The sequence below is a fragment of the Diadema antillarum genome, unplaced genomic scaffold (genome assembly GCF_040938485.1).
Source record: "Diadema antillarum isolate AM-2024a unplaced genomic scaffold, OU_Dant_1.0 seq00000829_RagTag, whole genome shotgun sequence".
NCBI classification, from domain to species: domain Eukaryota; kingdom Metazoa; phylum Echinodermata; class Echinoidea; order Diadematoida; family Diadematidae; genus Diadema; species Diadema antillarum.
The window spans coordinates 1-24,408 of NW_027271705.1; the positions used below are offsets into that span (position 1 = coordinate 1).

The window sequence follows — 24,408 nt, forward strand, 5'->3', positions numbered from 1 at the left end:
AATTTTGACATTTTACAGTCAAAAAACTGCCGTTTGTAGCTATATTTTTCGCTTTGGAAATTAAGGGGGGGGGGCGCATCGGGCGCAACTGCTGACTTATTACTGGCAGTAACATCAGGAGAATTGCATAAAGATTAAATGCGAGCGAGCTTGAAAAATTTGACATTAATTTTACAGTCCAAAAACTGCCGTTTGTAGCTATATTTTTTTGCTTTTGAAATTAAGGGGGGGGGGGGGCACCGGGCGTAACTGCTGGCAATTACTGGCAGCAATATCAGGAGAGTGGCATAACAATTAAATGCGAGCGAACGAGCTTTAAAATTTTGACATTTTACAGTCCAAAGAACTGCCGTTTGTAGCTATATTTTTTCGCTTTAGACATAAAGGGGCGGGGCGCACCGTGCGCAACTGCTGGTAATAACTGGCAGCAACTTCAGGAGAATGGCATTGCGACTAAGAGCGAGCGGAGCGAGCGAGCTTGAAAATTTTGACATTTTACAGTCCAAGAACTGCCGTTTGTAGCTATACTTTTTCGCTTTGGAAATTAAGGGGGGAGGGACGCCCGGTGCGCCCCCCTGGATCCGCCACTGGTAGTCAAGGATGTCGGTTTATGTTCATGATTGGGGGAGGTATGACCAGCGAGGTGGCGTCGAAGTGACCAAGCGGGGGAAGGATGTCCAAAATCTGCACTTTAGAGCATTCCCTAATTGTGCGTGTTTGTTTGTGTGTATTATATACATGGAAACGTTTGGAATTAACCCTGGTCAAGTCTTTTTATTGGCAATGCAAGACATTTTTATATAGACTAGTATATAAAGCAACACTGCAAAATGATCTAGCTTTGATATAACGAAGCGTATAAGGTACAAAGGTGTACATTCTACACCACATTGCGCAACATTGCACCGACTCTTTTTGCCGTTCGGATGACACTTAGCACATCCTGCTTATATGCAGAATGCCAACCAGGAATCACGCTGAATCACTATCATTTGTCGGCTCCGGGCTTTTTGAAGAATGTTTCACACTATATACTTCTTGAATTAATATGGTTAAAAGAAATCATAGAAAAATAGTTCTTGATCACCCTTTCATGTCGATTTCAAAAGCAGTTTACTAACCCTTGAATTACCATTTTGGTAAGTCTTTTTTTTAACCAGAGGATTGCCCCCCCCCCCCTCCGTAGTTACGACACTGCTTTTGGATAAAATAATTGGACAGATTTCTAACAAAAAAGCAAGAATTTCTTTTCATCGCGGGAATTATGATTATGTGGGGTGGGGCAAACGGTGCGCGTGCCTTCCAATATTCTTATGGGGGCAACATTTTTTTTCTTTCAAAAGCAAGAAAATCTTCTCATTTATTAATTATCAATTATTATTATGGGGGGCAAAATTATAATATGCTTGCTCCTCCAATTTTTTATGGGGGCAAGGAAATCTTCTCGTCTCTGGAATTATGGAGGGGGATGGACAAAATTATATACTTAATTGCCCCTCCATTTTTTTTTTCTTCTTTTTTTTTTCTTTTTAATGAGGCTAAGGCTCGCACTTGGGCTGGCAATATGGATTGGTCAGAAGTAACGTACCGGTACATAGACCCTAAGTAGCACACGTACTTGCAAACGTGTACGTGCTCCGTACCGTACGGATGTGCAGTATACGGTCGATAAATAGTAAACACTGTATAGAATACTAGTATTCACCTGTATTCAGTGGCGTATCTAGGGAAAACGGCGCCCGGGGCAAGCGCGAAAATTGCGCCCCTAATTTCTGAAAAAGTGTTCAACCCCAACCCGATCCCGGTAGGGGACTTTAAAAAAAGGTCCGCATGATATGCTTTTTCAAGCACCTAAGAGGGGTCTTTTGAGGGTGATTTAAATGAAATAAATTTTGATAAATTTTGGCGAGCGAGCGCAGCGAGCGAGCCAAAAATTTTTGTATTTCAGCTTACAAAACATGGAATTCATGTCATTTTTTCTTATTAAATCTTACAATTCTAATCTAGATATAGTGACGGCCTTATAGATAACGATTTATACCAACAAACTAAGGGCTTGAAAAAATACTCTAAATGATATATGCGCGAGTCAGCCGAAATTTGTATATTTCTGCGGCATCATTACGTTTTGTTCTTATCTTTTTTTTGATAAATTTTGGCGAGCGAGCGCAGCGAGCGAGCCTAAAACTTGTGTATTTCAGCTTACAAAACATGGAATTCTTGTTGTTTTTTGCTTATTAAATCTTACAATTCTAATCAAGATTTAGTGACGGCTTTAGAGATAACGATTTATACAACAAACTAAGGACTTGAAAAAATACTCTAAATCAGTATGCGCGAGTCAGCCGAAATTTGTATACTTCTGCGTCATCCGATCATTACGTTTTGTTCTTATCTTCTTCTTTTTTTTGATAAATTTAGGCGAGCGAGCATAGCGAGCGAGCCGAAAATTTTTGTATTTCAGCTTACAAAACATGGAATTCATGTCATTTTTTCTTATTAAATCTTACAATTCTAATCTAGATATAGTGACGGCCTTATAGATAACGATTTATACCAACAAACTAAGGACTTGAAAAAATACTCTAAATTAGTATATATGCGCGAGTCAGCCGAAATTTGTACATTTCTGCGTCATCATTACGTTTTCTTCTTATCTTTTTTTAAGTACATTTTGGCGAGCGAACGCAGCGAGCGAGCCGAAAACTTGTGTATTTCAGCTTACAAAACATGGAATTCTTGTTTTTTGCTTATTAAATCTTATAATTCTAATCAAGATATAGTGACGGCTTTAGAGATAACGACTTATACAACAAACTAAGGACTTGAAAAAATACTCTAAATTAGTATGCGCGAGTAAGTCGAAATTTGTTTATTTCCGCGTCATCATCACGTTTTGTTCTTATCTTCTTCTTTTTTTGATAAATATTTTGGCGAGCGAGCCGAAAATTTTTGTATTTCAGCTTACAAAACATGGAATTCTTGTCTTTTTTGCTTATTAAATCTTACAATTCTAATCAAGATATAGTGACGGCCTTATAGATAACGATTCATACCAACAAACTGAGGACTTGAAAAATACTCTAAATTTGTATGCGCGAGTAATGAGTCGACATTTGTATATTTCTGCGTTATCATCACGTTTTGTTCTTTTTTTTTGTTAATTTTTGGCGAGCGAGAGCAGCGAGCGAGCCGAAAATTTTTGTATTTCAGCTTACAAAACATGGAATTCGGAATTCTTGTGTGAACACAATAACACAATAAACATTGTTATTTGTCCGCGTCATCATCGTGTTTTGTTTTTATCTTGTTTGATTTGGTTTTCTGCCCCCTTCTCCCTCCCCCCCCCCCCCCTCCTCCCCCGTCCGGGCGAGTTTTCTTTTGTTTTTTTTCCCTTCTTCTTCTTCTTCTTCTTCTTCTTCTTCTTTTTTTTTTCGTTTTTTCGTTTTTTTTTGCGCCCCCAAGGAGTGGCGCCCGGGGCACGTGCCCCCCTTGCCCCCCCCCCCCCCCTAGATACGCCACTGCCTGTATTCACCTGTCTTGTCGGGCTTCTGGAAAGACAGAAGTCTTGTAATGCCCTCCCACTTCCAGCAAGTTTCCACTGTATGTCAACCTGATGCTTCGTCTATTTCTCGTGGCTCGAAACATCGAGCAAACCTAACTACGAGTGCGTCTTCACGGTCCCTAACTACAAGCTCTAACCTCGAAGTTTCCTAACTTCGAGGTTAAGAGCTCCCGTCTGAACGTAACTAATAGTTACGTTCAGACGGGAGCCCTGTTCCAATGAGTTACTACCCTGTGAGTAAAATTATTTTTCCTGATGTTCAGACGTGCATGCTGTTTCTGGATCTTTGAATTATGGCCCCGAAGGGAAACTTTCTCTTCCTTTGTCTTAAAGAGCTTAGAACTGTTGGTGTCAGCGAAGCCATTCATGATTTTGAAGACTTGGATCATGTCACCTCTGAGTCTTCTGTAGGCAAGAGTAGGCAGTTTCAATTTCTCTAATCTTTCAGCATAAGACAGATTATGTAGGTGAGGTATTATTTTTGTTGCTCTTCTTTGGACCTTTTCTATGGTACTTATGTCACGCTTGAGTTGTGGGCACCAAACACTATTGCCATATTCAAGATGGGGTCTCAGTAATGATTTGAAGAGGAGGGAGAACATACCTTCATCGATATAGTCAAAAGTCCTTCTGATAAGGCCCACAATGCTATTAGCTTTATTTGCCACTCTTCCTACATGCTTACTAAACTTAAGTGTGGGATCAAATGTTACTCCCAGATCCTTCTCTTCCTCTCTTGTCTCAATTTTGGTACGTGTTATTCCATCTCTCATGTTATATGTGCTGGGGGAATGTTGTTTCCCATAATGCATGATGCCACATTTCCCAACGTTGAATTTCAATTGCCATTTCTCTGCCCAGTCACTCAAGCTATTCAAATCCTCTTGTAGTACATCGAAATCCTGTGGGTCCTTGATATGGGCAAATATTTTAGTGTCGTCGGCAAACATCTCTGCATGACCCCTCAGATTATCAGGAAGGTCATTTATATACATCACAAACAAACATGGCCCTAAAACACTTCCTTGCGGAATTCCGCTTGTGACCCTTGCCCATGAAGACATTTTCCCACTCACCACCACACGTTGTGTGCGATCAGTTAGGAAATTTCTGATCCAATTTGATATGTTCCCACGGATACCCATGGCTTCTATTTTCTTTAGAAGTCGCTGATGAGGGACAGAATCAAAGGCTTTGCTAAAGTCCAGGTAGGCTACGTCTACTCCTACGCCTTCATCAAGCATCCTAGTCCATGTATCCAGAACCTCGATAAGCTGTGTCACACATGATCTCCCTGGACGAAAACCGTGCTGATGCTCACTTAAGAGCTTATTATCTTCCAAGAATCTCATTATATAATCCCTAATGATGGATTCCATTATTTTACTGACCACTGATGTCAAACTTACTGGTCGGTAATTTCCTGGATCGGAAGATTTGCCCTTCTTGAAAATGGCAGTAACATGTGCTTCTTTCCATCCATCTGGGACTATACCATTTTCCAGAGATTTGTTGAAAATTTCTGTCAGCGGGTCTTCTAATATTTCTGCTCCTTCCTTGAGAACTCTTGGATGTATTTTGTCTGGGCCGGGTGACTTAGATGGATTCAGCTTTAACAACTTCTCAAGTACCTCCTCTTTACTTATTTTTAGGTTTTGGATCGGCATGCCAGGGTACTTTATGTCTGGATCAGGAATAGAAGATGTGTCTTCCTGTGTGAAAACACTGTTTAACAGATCCGCTTTCTCATCATCTGACTGAGTTTTGGTGCCATCTTCTTTGGTCAGATCACTAATACCACTTTTCACTTTAGTTTTCGTTCTGACGTAGCTCCAAAAACTCTTCGGACAGTCTTTGATCTCCCTTGCCATTTTTTTCTCAAACTGTCTCTTGGCATTCCTCACTGCTTTGGTTGCCTCGTTTCTGGCTAAGACGTAATTTTGATGATCCTTCTTCTGTTTACTCATCATATATCTCTTTCATGCCCGGTGTTTCTTTTTTACTTTTGCAAGAACCTCCTTACACATCCACATAGACTTTTTTCGCCTTTTCTGGGTACTTCTATTGACAACAGGCTTGGTTTGGGGTATGTTATTTTTCATTGCTTTCCTCACTTCACTGGCGAAAAAATCCCACGAGTCATTAACATCTAAGTTGTCTTGTTTTGTCCAATCAACTTCCTGGAGATCACGTCTAAGTCCATCATAGTCACCCTTATTGTAGATAAATCTGGGACATTGAGTTTAGTAGATATGTTTAAAATCAGTGCTGCCAGAGCCAGGGGTGCGAATTGTTTTTGCCCACAAATTTGTTGTCCCTGGTGCAAAAAAAAAAAGAATAATTATTTGGTGTCCGGCGTTGAGGTCGCTCGCAGACCATTTTTTTTTTTTTTTTTTTTTTTTTAAGGGGCTGAAGGGGGGTGCGTTCGCACCCAACGCACCCCCCCCCCCCCGTGACGCCCATGAAGTACCGTGTATAAACAATATTATGCACTGAGCAAAAAATGGAGGACAACAAGAAGACTATATCAGAAAAAAAAAATGACGAGGCGAACATGATAACAAGACAACAGAGACAGCAATCTTTGAAGTTTGTAAAAAGAAATAATAGTACTGTGACACCTTTGTAAACAAAGGAAAAATAAATGGATAACTGCGATATGAACCTTATTCCTACCTTAATAGTATTCGGGCAATTATTGTGGCGATAGTACATAGAGGTGGCGATGCAGATTCTACGAGCTAGTAACAAAATCCGCCCACAACCAAGTCCGATTCTGAGGAATTATATGAAATTGTAAAAAGAAAACTTCAATCTCTTTTTAAATGAGTATATAGATGGAGTAGTTGATGAATCAGAGAATTTCAGAAGTTTGGACCAGAATAAGTGTGTTCTTATAGCTAAAATCGTTCGAAGAGGCGAGTGAAACTCATTGGAACACCGATGGCGGGGGAACATATAGGCCTATCAGAATCAAAGGGATCAATCACTCCTCTGGAGAAATAGGAACTGTTTCACAAGACTCTTATATTGGGAACAAATGTAAACTAGGCCCTGTTGAATTGAATTGAATTGAATTCAAGAAAAATCTTTTTTTTTTTTCTTAAATGTTCTATATTATGTGATCTCCGGTTTTTGTACACTGTGTTGGGAAGGCCAAAAAGAGTTCTGCCATTCATTTCATTCTGGTCGGTCACAAGCAGAAAGTGGATATACAGTCAATATGTCAAATTCATAATGATGTTATAAGAATACAACGTGTTTAACTATTTGCATTGGTTAAAAATACAAAGCGTGGAGCTGTCTGACTCTGAACTCCATGGTCACGTGAGGCTTTTCTACTGAAATATCAGGTGACCTCCTATCCGGAGTCACCTGATACATGATGCTATTTTGTATTAGACAGGCGCGGCCTGCTGCTGGACGGACTGCGCCTGCGGTCAGGCCGCGCCTGTGGTGATCTTCTGCTCTGACCAAAACACACATGATCACGAAAATGAAGCAGTCGCTGATTTTCTGCTTTATTGCTGCGTTCGTCTCAAACTTCAGATCTGGAGAATGTCTGTCTATTGGACATATGAAAATACCTTTCTGGAACGACACTTTGTCATGGGACCAAAGGTTAGACGACTTGCTAAGCCGCTTGAAAGTAGATGAAATGACATACCAGCTCGCCAAGGGTGGCGCAGGTCCGAACGGGCCATCCCCGCCGATCTCTCGCCTTAGGATCCAGCGGTACGTATGGAACACGGAATGTCTGCATGGAGATGCACAGGCGACTGGAAATGCGACGGCCTTTCCTCAAGCCATCGGATTAGCAGCAGCTTTTAGGTACAATGTCTGCTTTGGTAATTTACTTGCACTAGATTAGATCTAATTCGAAAACTGAACAGCCTGTTTTTGTTTTGTTTTGTCATATATCGATAATTGTGTGCAACAGTTAGTCAACAGATTCAGCATTAATTTTACTCAACAGGTTCACAAATGTAGCTTTACGGACATAACAGAGCTCTTCAGTACCAGTACAGTTCTTATCTAAAGACTCTCTTACAACCGGTCGTGCTGCTACTACGAGTGGTTTGCGTGCCAAAAGTGGGCCAAGTAGTGAGATGCACGCAAGTGGAAAGTACTTTTTTTGGTGGTCGCAAACACGACGCATAGCACGCAGCCTGAAAACTGGCGAGCCAGTTGTTCGCTACGACCTGGCTGTGACAATTAGCACGCGTGGGGCACGCTCGGAGTACGCAAAACAAAAGTACTATTTCGGGGGGGGGGGGGGGGGGGGTATTTTCCCACGAAGGCGTACTTACCACGCAAGAGGCTTTTACTTTCCACTTGCTTTCAATGTACGTGTTAACAAAAGGGGGGTGAGCACACTTCCTATGTGCGTATTACCTACTTCCAAAATGCGTGGTGAGTACTACTACCGTACTTATGAAGTACGTCACACTCAGACGATGAACGTGATCAGCACGATAGAAAGTGCGTCAGAAGTACATGTTGAGACATGCTCTGGTGCATCGTGCTCCTATATACAGGAAAGCTGATATGGACAGCGTGCTTTCAGTTCCGCGTCGACATTTTCTACAGTGAGTCCACATGAATGATGAAGAGACTCAGTGCACCCTTTTATATTATTGTGATTATCTGTGCGTTCTTCCAATTTGACGCACAATTGTCTTGCTTAACACTCCTGTGCTCCTTACGTTTCTCTTATGTTTCTCTTACTTCGTAAGTGCGATTTCTGAAAACGCACGCTTCACTTGCAATTCATGTACAATTATCCCACTAATTGTGTGCGACAGAAGTAGAGATCTTACGTGCTCCTTACTTCTTCCTACTTCCAAAAAGGCGTACAGACCACTTGCGGGCCACACTTTTTGAGCAAGACACACCCACTCATTAAGTACTTACTACATACTTCCCCTCCGATTTGATTTTCACCCTGCGACAACTCCACGCCTGACAGGAACTCCGAGTGCGCACGATCTCTAAACACGCATGACGGGATGTAAGAGAGGCTTTAGACAAGGCCAATATTAGTATTTTTTGGTCCATTCTTAAGCATAAATTACTTCGAAATAAATTCTGAAGTGTGGATGAATATGGCAAAGATAGACTCAAAGATAGTGTGTTTTTATACAAAAAAAAACCCCAACCATAATTATTGCCCCAAAATGTTTTTTTTTTTTTTTTTTTTAAAGAAAAGAATGCCTGCATGCACAAATTAAAATACCACTGACTCAAATGAAATAACTTTACAAGCTCTAGCATTTGATACTAAATCTGTCTCTGTAGCTCACATATTTTTCAAATTACATTGTACTTGCAGATTTATGATGTGTAGGAAAAATTTCCATTTTTTTTTTTTTAGAATTGCCCTGTAATGTTCTATTCAAATAACTTTCAAGGGACATCCGTTTTACTAAGCAAACAACAAGCGTACATTGTAGTTTATGCAACAGTATGATCATTTTGATGTCATTAACAATACTAGGATACAACACTTTGAGTGACACCTTTGATTTCTATTTCATGGAATATGGTAATTTTGTGTTGCAGCCGGGGACTTGTTCATGAGGTTGCAAATGCAACAGGCTATGAAGTGAGAGCAAAGAATAACTACTACACAGAGCATGCAGAGTTTTCTGACCATCAAGGATCAAGCTGCTTCAGTCCTGTCATTAACATAATGAGACATCCTTACTGGGGAAGAAATCAGGTTTGTAACCTCATGTTATCTAGAGCGTAGACAGTGGAAAAAAGTTCTTTTTATGAATCACAACATTATAATGTGACAGTTGTTTTTTTTTTATTCAGTGATTGGTATCAGAAAAAATTGAAGCAACAACTAAAAAAGTTCCGAGGTAGCTTCTTACAGATAACTTTCCACTGACCAAAGACTCTACTAGGTCTTTAATCTTTACATTCAGCACTCATATTTAAACATTCATTTCAAAACATATGTTATGTAGTTGTATGCATTGGATGTGAATGTTCCTGTGACATGGAAAGGATTTCCCCAAATTACGATAAGTCTGTCAAATGTAATTTGACTATCATTTTTTATATATCTGTTTATTTTCATTGATATCATATTGAATGTTGGCTACAGGAAACGTATGGAGAGGATCCGTATCTCACAGGGGAACTGGCCAAAAATTTTGTCTGGGGTTTGCAGGGCAGCCACCCTCGATACATCCTAGCCAATGCAGGATGCAAACACTTCGCTGCTTACTCGGGACCGGAAGACATCCCTTCATCTAGATTTACCTTTGATGCAAAGGTATCAACCCCAACTCCATTCACAACATGATGCCTGTAGATGAATGTGCATAAAATCTGAGTATTGGTATAAGGGCCATTTGGCAAAACCATAAAGTTTGCTCAACTTTATGCTGTAAGAACAGCATTCAGTTCTTACATCATTTTTTTTTCTTTCTTTTTTTGCTGATGTTATTTATGATGATGAAAATGGTAATGATAATTATAGTTATATACAAGTACCAAGGTACATTTGATAATAATAGTTATAATGATAAGAGTAACATTAATAATAATGGTAATGGTAATGATACTGGTGATAATACTACTACTAATGATAACAATAATATGAAAAGAAGTTAAAGTAATGATAGAGCAGCATTACTTATAGTGATAGACGTAATGATTATAATGCTCTATTAAAGTTATTATGATCAAAATGAGAATGTCCTGAGTCAGCAGTGCTGGTGTTCAGTTTCTTTTTATCGTTACATACATGTGCACACATTCCATATCTCTACAGGTTAGTGATAGAGATATGCAGGTGACGTACATCTCAGCATTCAAAGAATGTGTCAAAGCGGGAACCTACAGCATCATGTGCAGCTATAATAGGTAATGGACAAATAGAGGTAGACATTTAACAAATACAGTGTACAGATAAAAGCTGAAGAGGTCAGTGAACTTCCATGGTATACAGAATGTATGTGGTGAGAAACAGATACATGTATTTGGTCTACACAATCTGTTTGCTTGTATAACCTTTCTTCTGCTTCCTTTTCTGCTTCCTTTTATATACAATTTAACCCTATAAATTAGGATGGGGCATTTTTGAGAGTTCGTATTACATGTCCAAGAAACCATGCACTGGAAATGTGTAAACCTGATTGGATATTTTTCTTTTAGTCTTCTCATATGTGACCCGCTACAACAAAAGGATCCTAAAGTCGCTGACGGCTGAGCCGAGAAAATCGAGTTTGAAGTCGCATCATCAAAATTGGTCAAAACAATCGAATTCTGTTTTGATTTTCCGACTTTCAACGTAACAGAAACGTCTCGAAGATTTGAATATTGCCGCAGCTAGACTCCGCCCCTAGCAACGAGGGAGTGATCTTATTGGTCAGTGCGTGGCATCCTAATTACTGATTGGTCGTGCGTAGATCGCTGGCGCTAAGCTTGAATGAACATCACGGAGGTCGCTAGGAGCATGCCTTCTATTGTCAAGCGGTGAAAACTGTCTCACCTCCCCTTGATCATGATTGCGTCGGAAGGTAAACTTTGAAGGCGTTTTTCTTGAAACTCTGATTTTCTCAACCACTTGACATGCGCTAATAAAATCATCGATATTTCCGCAACCGAGTAATTTTATGAGTTGTGCTATATAAGAAATGAAAGTAGAAGAGTAAGGGAATAATGTCATGCCATTTTAAGAAAATTGTCCTCCGCGACTTTTGGATCCTTTTGTTGTAGCGGGTCACATATAGGTTATCCATTACCACAGTCTGTGTAATTAAACTATTGTCAGCATATAGTCAAACGAAGATAATTAAGTCAGTAACTGTAAAGGATGAAATCCATGTGAATTATCTGCCAACTGGTGTTAGGATGGCATATGATTCACAATGTTTTGTTATAAACCTTATAGTGTGAATGGTATTCCAGCCTGTGCCAATACATATCTCCTGACCAACATCCTACGCAAGGAGTGGGGCTTCAAGGGCTACGTCGTCAGTGATCAACAAGCTCTGGAGCGGATCCAGACGACTCATCACTACACCTCATCGCCCCTGGAAACAGCTGTGAGGAGCCTGAAGGCAGGATGCAACCTAGAGCTTGGACACTCCCTACCACCGGTGTATGCACACCTCATGGAAGCTGTAAGCTATTTCTTCCAGAGTGTATTGTGTAAACTCATCAAGCTCTGGGGAAAAATAGTTGCAGAAAATCAGAAGGAAATTAAGCCATTAAAGATGAGTCCAGAGTTTACTCGTGCAGGTGTCTGTGGGAAATGCATGTTATAGCAAAGTCAGACCATGCTCAGCAGGTTAAAAAGAAGAAAATAACAATGTGAGACAAAAATAGGAATTGTAATTATCTAAAATGTGGCCTATTTTAAAATCAGTGTTGAATTTTGCAATAAACAGGCTTAAAAAATAATCTGCATCCGATACAAACAATTGTGAATATTACAGAGGTCTTTTTTTAAAATATGAATTGTAATGAAAAGGCACAGCATCATTCTCTGCTATGTAGGAATGCTGCACATACCACCAAAGTATTGTCTGATTTTTTTTTTTTGATCTTACAAAGAATCAAAAATTTTGACACATGCAGAATACATGAAATACATTAAATGACTGTTCCTTCTATAAGAACAGACTATGAAATGCATGAAACAAAAAATCTGCCAGAGTTATCCTCATCTTTCGATTCTTGCTGGCATGTGTATAGGTTCAACTGGGAATGCTGACACCACAAGAACTACAGGAGAGTTTGCGTCCGTTGTTCTACACTCGTCTACGTCTAGGGGAGTTTGACCCAGACCACCGAAATCCTTACAAGGCACTGACAGTGCAGGAAGTGGTTGAGTCTCCCTACCACCAGGACCTAGCAGTGAAGGCTGCCCTCAAGAGTTTTGTGCTGCTCAAGAATGAGAAAGACACCTTGCCAGTAGAGGGCAGCATTAAGACACTTGCGGTGAGATACCAAATAATTTCAGTGGACTTTTGAAGTGTCCAGAGTTCTATTAAGTAGATTAAACTCCAGACATCAGGCTCCCTCGATCTGCTTGTGTAACATAACCAATCCTCAAAACTTGTTGACAAGGTATTATATTTGATTTATTCTCAGCAAATGTGAAAAAAAGGAACTGCAATATTTTGCACTGAGTGGTTCTATTTTTAAGAAAAATTTTGTAAAAAGAATGCACAGGCAGCAGTACATGCAATGTTGTAGAAACATTTTTTTTACTATGTTCTTACTTGCTTGTTGCTGACACATTTCTTGTGCCTTGAATACCGTGTTTAGTGTTGCACATTCGTAGTTGAGGACACTGCCATTTGTTAATAAATCCATTAAAAACAAAGCAAAACAAAAAACACCATAAACAAAAACCCTGCAATGGTAGCTTTGCTGTGCCATGACTTAATATGCATCATACAGTGTTGAGTTCTTGTTTAGTCAGAAAAGTTGTAATGGAGAAGAGGAGAGTGAAACTATCCCATGAATTTGCAGATGCAGTATGAAGAAATAGGTACAAAGATGGTTTTGCATCTAATCCTAACCCATTGAAGGTGGGTTGATTTTGCTACAGCATGCATTTCCCATAGGCACTTGCCCAAGTATACTAGGAACTTTTCCTCAACAGGTTTTATGAATAGGAATATGATATGAATGCAGACATATTCACGTGAATCTTGTAGTCACTCAACCAATGTGTCCCTCCAAGAAGTAAAAAAAAAAAAACAAAAAAAAAAAACGTCATCATTGTCTATGGTTTGACTTCCATGTATTTCTTCATAGGGTATAATCTACTGTAAAAGAGGATATTTTTGCCTGTATCGCATGTTTTTAATTCTGTGGAATCAAAATATCAAATACGGGAACATATGGCAGCAAAAATATTTGCATGCTTTAATTTTGGTGCTAGTTTCTGGTTGTGTGAAATGCACAAAAATGTCAACACTGCGAAAATTTCAACTTTTACAGTATTTGACTTTAAACTGATAAATACTACATATCTGCCAAGGAAGCAGTGGATGCTTAAAAACAAGCACCCATGAGCCCCCATAATTCCCCTCTGAAGGACTAGGCCATTATGATGAAGTGCATTGCTGCAGGCAGAAACTCAAACCAGGAACTTTGTGATCAATGATAGTCTATCATCTTATCTGCTGAGCCACAACAGCCCCCATATAATGTACCTTGAATCACACTGATACAATTTTGATAAGTGATTTATTTTCCCCATGATTTATTAAATGCTTTTGAAGATACAGATCTTTTGTCATGTTGTAAGGAATGTCTGAGTCAAACTATGTCAGAATAGAGCACTTTGTAGTGTTCTATCTTCACTCAAGATCTGTTTTTACTGTTAACATTAAAACAAAATTGTTATAGGAAATTGCATCACATTCCTTGTTTTTTGCTCTCATTTCAGCAAAGAAGGGAAACAGAACAAAGCAGGGGATGATGATGGTATTGAATCAACCCTCCTTGACATTTTCCGCGACCATTTTGCCGTGCGAATTTTTTTGACCGCGCCGCTCGCTGACTTTTTACTTTCAAGTCTTGCACATCTTATGACTCCATTTTCGCGAAAAATTGGACATTCCGTTATGACGCTGCACGACCTTTTGTACATGCCTGTCAGACCGAAAATGGCTCAAAAGCGTGATTTTGTGTACAAAGTCTATGCAAATAGAGTTTTCTCACCTTATTCAAAAAGATATGATTATTTTCACTTTCAATGGCTGAAATCAATTAATTTTAGCACAATTATGCTTAAATTAGGTTCTGTAATAAAGTTTGTGGAAAAAAAGAAAAAAAAAAGGTCGAAAAACACAGAAATACATAAGAATTTCATAAAACAATAGAATACATAAGAAGTTGATTTTGATACCAGATTTTTTTTCAAATACATTGTTAGGAATGCTACAATGAATAATGTCACCAAAAATAAGGATGCTGTTAGATTTATTTTTTGAATTAGAGCAAAATGTATGATTTCATGCATATTAATTGATATAAAATATTAAAAAAGGAAAATTCAATTTTTCTCTTTTATAGTTTGGTAGATAGTTTGGTAGCTTGGATATCTCGGGGGGGGGGGGGGGGGGGGGGGGGGGGGTTGGGGGGTTGAATCAACCCTCCCCCGGCCATAGAACAGGCCAAAAAAGCCAGGCCTGGTTAGGGTTAAAGGCTCAAAATTTGACTCCTTTGCTCCTCTCTAATCATCCCCAAGATAACTGAATTCTCTTCTGCATGACACATTTATTCCTTCGCATTCATGCCAAATATTTGTTTTATTGGTACTGTAATGTGACTTATACGAAGCATTTGTGATGTTTATCATCTTAGGTTGTTGGCCCATTTGCTAATGCCACTGACCTCCTGTTTGGAAATTACCATGCCAACACTGATCGCACCTACATTACCAATGTTCTGAGTGGACTGTCTCCCTTAGCAACTGAGACCAGATTTGCCGCGGGATGCGAGTATCCGAAGTGTCCATCCTTCAATCAGACGTCCATCTCAGCTGCTGCGGATGGGGCAGATTTAGTGGTGGTATGCTTGGGAACAGGTGAGAAGGACCATACAATGCAACTACGTCTACCAGCAGTATATGTATGTTATGTGTATATTTTCTATTTATTCATTTATTTTATATTTTTTTGATTACATTTCCTATGTGAAATGACTCTGAGTAATCTTTATAATGATAAAGGAAAGACATTATGAATAACACTATAAAAGTCTTTATGGCAGACAAATTTATTCCAGTGATGAAATCTTGTTGTTTTTATTATTTACTGTAATACAGTGCAGTTTTATGTCTTGTTTGAAAGTCTACACACATCAGCAGTATATTGGAACAATCCAGAGCAAACACAATAGTTGGTAAACTACTAACATGGTATTAACGTAGAATAATTGTAGAATGAAACAAGAGAGTGCTTCAATGAAAACAAAGAGAGTCTGTTAGGATGTATTGGTCAGCTGGACTGCATGATTCACAGAGTGTGAGTGTACATTCTTCTTGACAGGTATTGGGGTTGAAGCCGAGTCAAAGGACAGACAAGACATGTTGTTACCTGGCAAACAGCTGCAGCTACTTCAAGAAGCTGTCAAAACTGGTAAGTGTGGTTTTTGTGTTTTTGTTGCTTCTCCTAGACACTGCCTGAGAGATTGATCATGCAGAGTGTGATGTGATGACCTCAGTCCGAGATGTGACTTGCATGCACCTGTCATTTGACCTTATCCCCAGATTCCATGATTTTGCTTTATTTAATTATTTTTTTTTCTTTGCAGGATACTTTTATGTAAGATGATGGAAGTGAAAAGTGGAATTTTTTTTTTGCCCAAGCTGGATAGGATAGATTTTGTGTGTTTTGATTCAGGGGAATCAAAATATGAAATATTATTTTAATATTATAACAACAAATTGTTTTCATGCTGTTATTTTTGTGCGAGTTTCTTGTTGGGCGAAATGCATGGAAATTGTCACACTGTAAAAATGTCCATTTTCCTTGTTTTCTCTGTCAGTGCAGGAATGTGTTATTCAGAATTGAAATGCAGAAGAGATACCGTAATGCTGTGTACTATTGAATCAAAGTTTCATTGTTGTGTGTGTCTTGTATTTCTGTGGGGTGTGGTTTAGCTGTTTAAGTGAGGGCAATGTGGAATGTGGTATTAAACTGAAATCTTCAAGTAGAAGAGTAGACCTAAATATAAAGTCATTGATATTGTTTTACACATTGTAGTATCATCTAACACCAGCTATGTATATAATGCCTGTGTTGTACTTACAACCTTGTAAATGTATCTAGCTGCAGGCAAGCCGGTTGTCCTACTTCTCTTCAATGCTGGTCCCGTCAATATTACCTGGGCACTCGCCAGTCCTTCTGTACACGCAATTGTGGAGTGCTTCTTTCCTGCCCAGGCCACTGGGGTTGCTCTCCGACAAATGTTCCAAAACTCTCCAGGAGCCAACCCTGGGGGCAGGCTTCCCTTTACCTGGCCTGCCACTGAACAGCAGGTGAACTCATCTAATTTATATTTCATGATTGATTGGTTGAACAGTGGCACTCTCTCGCATTGATTGATTGGTTTTATCGAGGGCAGTGCTTAATTTGTTTTCAATACTTCTGTGTTTATAATAAGTAATAGTAAGATTTTACATACCAAGTATGTGAACATTGTAGGGGTCTATTACTGAAATGAAATGTAGGAGACAATGAAAGTGATAAAAACAACCCATGGGATGTTTATTACTAGTCAGTATAGGTGGAGAAGTGTATAAAGCTGAAAGGACATATACAAGTGTGTGTGTGTGTGTGTGTGTGTGTGTGTGTGTGTGCATGTGTATTAGTGTTTGATAATGCCATAAAGTCCTCTGGATATCATAATTTTCATATTGCTCTTCATATGACTTTTTTTTTTTTGATGGCACTTCTTTCATTCTCCAGTGATATACATTATGAATTAACACCAGCCCTAATTCTTATTTATCATTTCAAGATACCACCAATGGAGAACTATTCCATGGCTGGGCGTACATATCGGTACTTTGATGGTGATCCGCTCCTTCCATTTGGTTATGGTTTGTCCTACACAAAGTTCAACTACTCCAAGCTTGTCCTCACTCCAGCCAGCATTCATCCGTGCCAAAATGTAACAGTGAACGTCACCGTGACGAACATAGGAAACATCACAGGGGATGAGGTGAGATGACTGACCTTTTCCTCCTCTCTTACTTTATCTCTACTTTCATGAGTCTGACTGCAGAATATATTACCTCCTTTTGCTTAGCTACTGAATGAAATATAATGCATGTTCTATTTCATCAAATTTTGCAGGAGACTGCACTGTTTCGATTCTCCACTGTTGAACTTTCTCAGCATTGAGCATAGAAAAATTAATGTTCCTCCCACAAATATCCACTCATACATGTAAATACATCTAGCCTACCTGATTAAAGTTACAATCACATCCAGTATGATTTAAGTAGAAAATAATTTGATATATAGACAAACCTGCCTAAATGGCCACCTGTCTATAGCAGCCACTGAGAAATCCCCAGGAGAAAAGCCCAGTCAAAGACCCTGTGTATTGAAGTCACCTGTCTAATGCTGCCAGTGGTCACCATTTTGAATTCTGCAGTAGTGTTTTAACTGTGTAATAGTGACCACAGCCTACAGAGCCACAGCTGAGGCTGTAATTTAGCGTGTTTTTCTACTTTTTCGCTGTGCCAGTCATGCATAGTGAACAGTTCCAATTATCACATTCATCCACCATGTAGGCATAATATGTGCAGTCGTGAAAATCTTGCTTGCTTTGGCATGCTAGTATGCAATAACTTGTAATTATAATAGCAATGTTCGATGTACAAAATGTTTTCTACTCATTAATACAAGTACACAAGAATACTTAAAGTTCATTTGCGAGTTTCTTCACTTTGTCTCCCTCTATCTTTCTTTCTTTCAATACTTAAAGTATTTGTACATACCACGATAATACATGTACATTAATGTGATATCCATGAAACATTGCACAACCTGTCTGTAGTCGTCAGCTGTCTGTATTGAAACCCCACTTTTTCATCTCCCGTGGGTGACTGCTATAGACAGGTTTGACTGTATAAACAATAGTGATGTTTACTGGCAAGTAAAATTTTTCAGTCCAGATAATATGGTGTAAAATGAAAAAAAAGAAGAACCAAATCTATATTCCAGCATTGTGAATGATTTGACAAGGTACTCAAAGAAGGCAACTCTTGCTGCTTGAGAGAAAACCTTGTGACAGGAAGTTTGTTGGTTACATGAGGGCACTCCTCCGACAAGATAAGTGTGTGGAATGGTTTCTAAATCTTATCGCAGGGGTAGGAGGCCCACATGTATTCTTGTTATCCTTTATCAGTGTGCATGCTGGGAGTGAGGTGGTTTTCAGAGCTGTGACGCTTGTTAAGGTCATGTGATGTCGGTGCCATAGTGGGATGGTTTGCTTTGCTGGTCTTGTGGTTGGTTGTGGTGAGAAGCCATTGACACTGGGCAAGTCGCTTGTTAGATAAAGCGATGAGCCACATGTTTTTGTTTGGGCTATTTTTTTTTTTTTTAATGACTTCACAATTGAATAGTGGGTGGAAAGGAGGCAGAAGATGTACTTGCATCTGATGATGGAAAAAATAAAAAAAAAACAGAACTCTCTCTTTCAATTTGTATCGCTGGAATCTCACACAAATGAAAGTTTCTCATTGTTCATATCTATAGTTTAACCCGCTGAGGATGGGCTGATTTTGCTACAACACGCATTTCCCATAGACACCTGCCTGAGTATACTTGGGACTCGTCTTCAACGGGTTAATACATGTAGTGATTCGTTATTGTAAATCTGATGGGTCACATGAAAAGTCTGTGGGTATTTCAGAATTTGCATTTCTTGGAATGGGATCTGTTGGTATATGACCGTCCATTCATGATCTAATAACCAAATGCTGAAGTGAAAAGGCTGGTATGTGTAGGCATCATGAAAATGTCTCAGGAATTCAATAGAATGTAAGGAAAATTCAAGGAATAATTTGCTTGATTACTACAACAGACGTGTAGGCTCAATATCAGGAAGCACCCCAAAACAGTCAAAGGAACAATACAGTTTTTATGTTGCCAATTAGCAGCAATCAACCAGCTGTAAGGATTTAATTTAGACTTGACTTAATTGGTTAATATCTTTTATTTATTTTATACATAAAATAGCTGAATGCCTGACAGTACAACTGGTATTAATGATTATAGTTTGAATGATTTTGATGATAATGATGATAAATGATAATACTCTTTGCAGTCCCAATTAGTTAATTGTGCCTGTGACATCTAACTTTAGCAGTGTATTGTTTAATGGATAAGAATGGATATGATATATTTATGCAGTTTAATCTCCCTATGATGCTGATGAGGTTGATACATTACAATGATTTTCATGATCCCGCAATGTATATCATGATTTCATATATCGTTGCACACATGGCACATTGTCGTTAACATGCTTCCCTGCGCATGGCAGATTGTTGCTAGGCTGTAGGAGTGTGCATAGGGTTTATAACAACATTCTGCTATACGCACAACAATATATCATGAGATTACTCTGAGAAAGAACAAAGAAGATGTCTCATTATATGTTGTTAGAAATTTATTGTCTAGCCACTTGGCAGGAAGATAAATCTTCTATTTTGAAAGTCATTGTAGGGCAGCCATGTCTGTTCCTTGCAAATTAGAGTTGCTTCCTTGTAGACCCAACCCACTTTGTTTTAGCAACAGTCTTCCCTTGACGAGGGGATTAATTTCCAGGACAAACTTTAATTGATCTCCTTAATGAAAATAAGGTATCATGAGGCTTTCATTGCCATTTATAACCATGAGATTGTCCCAAACAACATTGAGTGGGCTGTTTGCTGACCAATGAGTTGTAGCACCCATGACTTATAGAAGACTGATCTTACTCGTCCACACACCTGGGCTATAGAAAGCGTCTAGACTTGACGCACCAGGAATCCAGCAATGAAGTTGCCCATTGTTTTTCTTCTAAGGTCACCTGCCCCGGATGTTTCAGAGGGTGGAGGGTGGAGGGTGGAGGGTGGGGCAGGCAGTGGGGAGGGGGGAGTTGTGTGCCTGGAGATTCTACAGGCGATGGAATGAAAGGGGCGTAGTCTTGTGTTTGGATAGATATCACCTGTGAGCTTTACTGACGAGATAAGGAAATTCCTCTAAGGGTGAGAGTGGGTGTCAAGTCATCAAATTCAGTGAAATTATGCCTCATTTAATTTTATCTATTTACATGTAAATCTATTCTTCTTTATTAAGTGCACAATGAAGAAATGAGTAACTGATTGTACTGAAACATATTTTCCCATTGCCAAAGTTTAAAAATGAAACTAGAAAAGCACTCAGAGAGCGCAGACCTCTGCCAAGCCAGCAACTCATTTCCCCCATACATGCATGTAGTTTTCCAATAGACAACTGCACACGTAGAAGCCTTTTGTTTTATACATCATCAGGTTTCAGCTGCATGGCAATTTGCGGAGAACATGCGCTTTAGTGGGCATGTGTAAATCTCCAGGACACACAGCTTGAACTCTGAAGTTCATGGACCTTAAATGGCAAAAGATAAAAAAAACCTCCCAGATCACTTCTACCAAAATTTAATGATCTGTTCCTTGTCTTATTATTGACTTTTCCTGCAAATCTCATTCAAATCTGTTCACAGCTTTTTGAGTAATTTTGCAAACAGGCAAACCAATGCCGATGATCACTTTAGCCTCCTTCCTTGACGGAAGTAATGATGAGATTCTAAACAGAGATGTGATGACAGCTACATGTCTACTACTGTCATCATCAGTGGCGTATCTAGGGGGGGGCAAGGGGGGCACGTGCCCCGGGCGCCACTCCTTGGGGGCGCAAAAAACGAAAAAAAAAACGAAAAAAAAAGAAGAAGAAAAAGAAAAAAAAACGAAGAAGAAGAAAAAAGAAAAAAGAAAAGAAGAAGAAGAAGAAGAAGAAAAAAAAAACTCGCCCTGAAAGGGGGGAGGGAGAATGGGGGGGGGGGGCAGAAAACCAAATCAAACAAGATAAAAACAAAACATGATGATGACGCGTACAAAATGACAATGTTTATTGTGTTCACACAAGAATTCCATGTTCTGTCCGCTGAAATACAAAAATTTTCAGTCATTTTATACTTAGCAAGCAAAATGTTTCACGGAGCAGCGGCTACAATTTCTTTCGTTCTGAAGCGATCGCCAATTGGATCAAAAGAATGCGCCAACGGTGTCGAACATACGGGGGGGGGGGGGGAAGGGGGCGCAAAAAAATCAAGCAAGATAAGAACAAAACGTAATGATGACGAGGAAATGTGCAAATTTCGGCTCACTCGCTCGTACAATTTAGAGTATTTTTTTTCAAATCCACAGTTTGTTGGTATAAATCGTTATCTATAAGGCCGTCACTATTATCTTCAATTCATTTTTTTTTCATACTTCTCATTTATGAACATTACAACAGAAACCAGACAAGTTCTTTTACCTTGTGAACAATGTGCAGAAAACAAACAATATACATGGTGATAACACAGTAATTACATGTAATGATAACTGGTCAAAATCGAAATCGAAATGGGGTTGATCAAAGAGAAGTATGACGGGACCTACATGAAAGCTAGCTTGTTTGGCTGTAAGCCCCGAGTAATCAGTGTTTGTGAAAAAGAAACGGAGAACGGATAGAAGACCAGAATGATGATGTAAGGTTGCCAAATTTTATGTAATAAAAAAGAAGAAGAAAGAAGTAGAAGAAAAACAAACAAACTATACATTAATATGAACTTACTGTGACCGAGCCATCATTATTATACAGCCTACTTTGGTGTATATACTATAAACTATTGTTGCATTAAAACTTTCACCAGGATATGATCAGTAAGACACAAAAAGTAACATGTACAACTATTAAGCCATTTGGTGCCTGCCGTCAAGCTCTGCATAGAAGGTTAGAGAGGGGCAGAGGGAAAGAGGAAGAGAGGGAAACGAAGTAGAGTGTGGAATTGCTAATGATGAATTCAGAGAGCCCCATGGCAAGACCCTAAATGGAATCTGTAACGTGTTGACAAAATGTTTGATTGGACAATAACATACCACAGTATTACATAAGACATTACGACTGTTCAGTGTCTGCAAAATATGCACTCAATAAAAACTCTTTTAATTTACGTTTAAAGGAATGTAAAGACGAGCAGCTTGTTATTTCGGGGGAGAGGTCATTCCAGTATCTAGGGCCCGTATACATTATCGTTTTTTTAGCGAAAATTGTTCGAGTACGTGGAATTAGGATTAGGATTGATTAGGATTGTAAGATTAAATAAGCAAAAAATGACAAGAATTCAATGTTTTGTAAGCTGAAATACAAAAATTTTCGGCTCGCTCGCTGCGCTCGCTCGCCAAAATTTATCCAAAAAAAAAGAAGAAAAGAAGAAGATAAGAACAAAACGTGACGATGACGCGCACAAAATGACAATGTCTATTGTGTTCACACATGTCATTTTATATTAAGCAGAAAAATGTTACACGGAGCAGCGGCTGCAATTTCTTTTGTTCTGAAGCGATCGCCGATTGGATCAAGAGAGGACGCCAACGGTTTCGAAAATATGGGGGGGGGCGCGAAAAAAAACCGAATCAAAAAAGATAAGAACAAAACGTAATGATGACGCGGAAATATGCAAATTTCGGCTCACTCGCTCGTACTAATTCAGAGTACATGTACTAGTATTGTAAGTCCTCAGTTGGTATAAATCGTTATCTATAAGGTCGTAACTATATCTTGATTAGAATTGTAAGATTTGATAAGCAAAAAATGACAAGAATTCCATGTTTTGTAAGCTGAAATACAAAAATTTCCGGCTCGCTCGCTGCGCTCGCTCGCCAAAATTTATCAAGAAAAAAAAAAGAAAAAAGAGATAAGAACAAAACGTGATGATGACGTGGAAATATACAAATTTCGGCTAACTCGCGCGTACTAATTTAGGTTACTTTTGAAATTCCTTATGCAGTTTGTTGGTATAAATCGTTATCTATAAGGCCGTCACTACATCTTGATTGAAATTGTAAGATTTGATTAGCAAAAAATGACAAGAATTCCATGTTTTGTAAGCTGAAATACCAAAATTTTCGGCCCGCTCGCTGCGCTCGCTCGCCAAAATTTATCAAAATTCATTACATTTAAATCACCCTCAAAAGACCCCTTTAAAGTGCTTGAAAAGCATATCATGTGGACTTTGTTTAAAGTCCCTACCGGGATGGGGTTGGGGTTGAACACTTTTTCAGAAATTAGGGGCGCAATTTTCGCGCTTGCCCCGGGCGCCGTTTTCCCTAGATACGCCACTGGTCATCATTTAGGTCCTCCTTTGCTTCTGGCTTTGTCATGTGACTTGATGGAATGAGGTGTTGAAGTCATGTGATCAAATGTTTTCCAGTAGGTTTGATATGATCTGAGGGATTACATAAATATCTATCTCATGTAACAAACACACTCTCTTACTCATTCACAAACAAAGAGACAAAGAATCAAACAACAAACTTGCAGGTACACAAACTAGTAAACAAGAAAACAGGCAGCAGAACTAGATAACATTGAGGAGCAGCTTCACCACATTATTTTCAGAATCAAACAACTGCAGTTTACATTCATGGAAGTACTTGCAGTGTATCTAGTGACTCAAAGTAAACACAGATTTCAATATCTTCTATTCAGTGGATTTGCATAGATTCTCTCTTCTTCCTAAATTATGTTCTCATTTTCTTTGTAAACACCCAACCCCACGGAGGGATAGCTTTCAATGTCTATAGCTCTGAACAGGCTTAGTTTCATGTATGCTTTTGCTTCACAAACTCTCTGACTCACACACCTCACGTTGACCCTCCATATAGGAACCTACTTGTTGCCACTTCTTTTGCACCCTTCCCTTCATAGCCTCTTTGGATCACTAAGTACTTGAAATGCCAGCCATTTAGGCCCGAATTCATGAAGGTGGTACAATTGAAAGCATGATTTAAATTAGGAACAATTTGTATGGAGCGCCAAGTGTCGCATGGCCTATTTCGTTACGAAATCAGTCATTTTGTCGACGAAATGACCATTTTGTAACGAAATGACAATATTTCGTCAACGAAATGAATGATTTTGTAACAAAATAGGCCATGCGACACTTGGCGCTCCATACAAATTGTCCATGGTTTAAACCATGGTTTCAATTGTACCACCTTTACGAATTCGGGCCATTGTGTAGAAATCTTTTTAACTAACTGCTGCTTGTAATAATTG

At 39.0% G+C, this 24,408-nt stretch overlaps 2 protein-coding genes across 2 annotated transcripts in view; one reads left to right on the top strand and one right to left on the bottom strand.

Annotated features, from left to right (window-relative positions):
• Positions 1 to 3,762: 3,762 nt before the first annotated feature.
• On the bottom strand, positions 3,763 to 4,338 carry LOC139740043 (uncharacterized protein B0403.1-like). The gene has a single exon (XM_071650635.1). The coding sequence runs from the start codon at positions 4,336 to 4,338 to the stop codon at positions 3,763 to 3,765; it is 576 nt and encodes a 191-aa protein (XP_071506736.1).
• A 2,753-nt stretch (positions 4,339 to 7,091) lies between these two features.
• LOC139740053 (uncharacterized) overlaps positions 7,092 to 24,408 on the top strand; it is a 29,350-nt gene continuing 12,033 nt past the window's right edge. The window contains exons 1-10 of the mRNA XM_071650645.1: positions 7,092 to 7,396; positions 9,128 to 9,287; positions 9,681 to 9,851; positions 10,353 to 10,444; positions 11,475 to 11,706; positions 12,281 to 12,526; positions 14,909 to 15,131; positions 15,595 to 15,684; positions 16,378 to 16,586; positions 17,069 to 17,272. Of these exons, the coding sequence (XP_071506746.1) occupies positions 7,143 to 7,396; positions 9,128 to 9,287; positions 9,681 to 9,851; positions 10,353 to 10,444; positions 11,475 to 11,706; positions 12,281 to 12,526; positions 14,909 to 15,131; positions 15,595 to 15,684; positions 16,378 to 16,586; positions 17,069 to 17,272 (1,881 nt within the window). The 5' untranslated portion in view covers positions 7,092 to 7,142. The remainder of the gene's footprint in view (positions 7,397 to 9,127; positions 9,288 to 9,680; positions 9,852 to 10,352; positions 10,445 to 11,474; positions 11,707 to 12,280; positions 12,527 to 14,908; positions 15,132 to 15,594; positions 15,685 to 16,377; positions 16,587 to 17,068; positions 17,273 to 24,408) is intronic.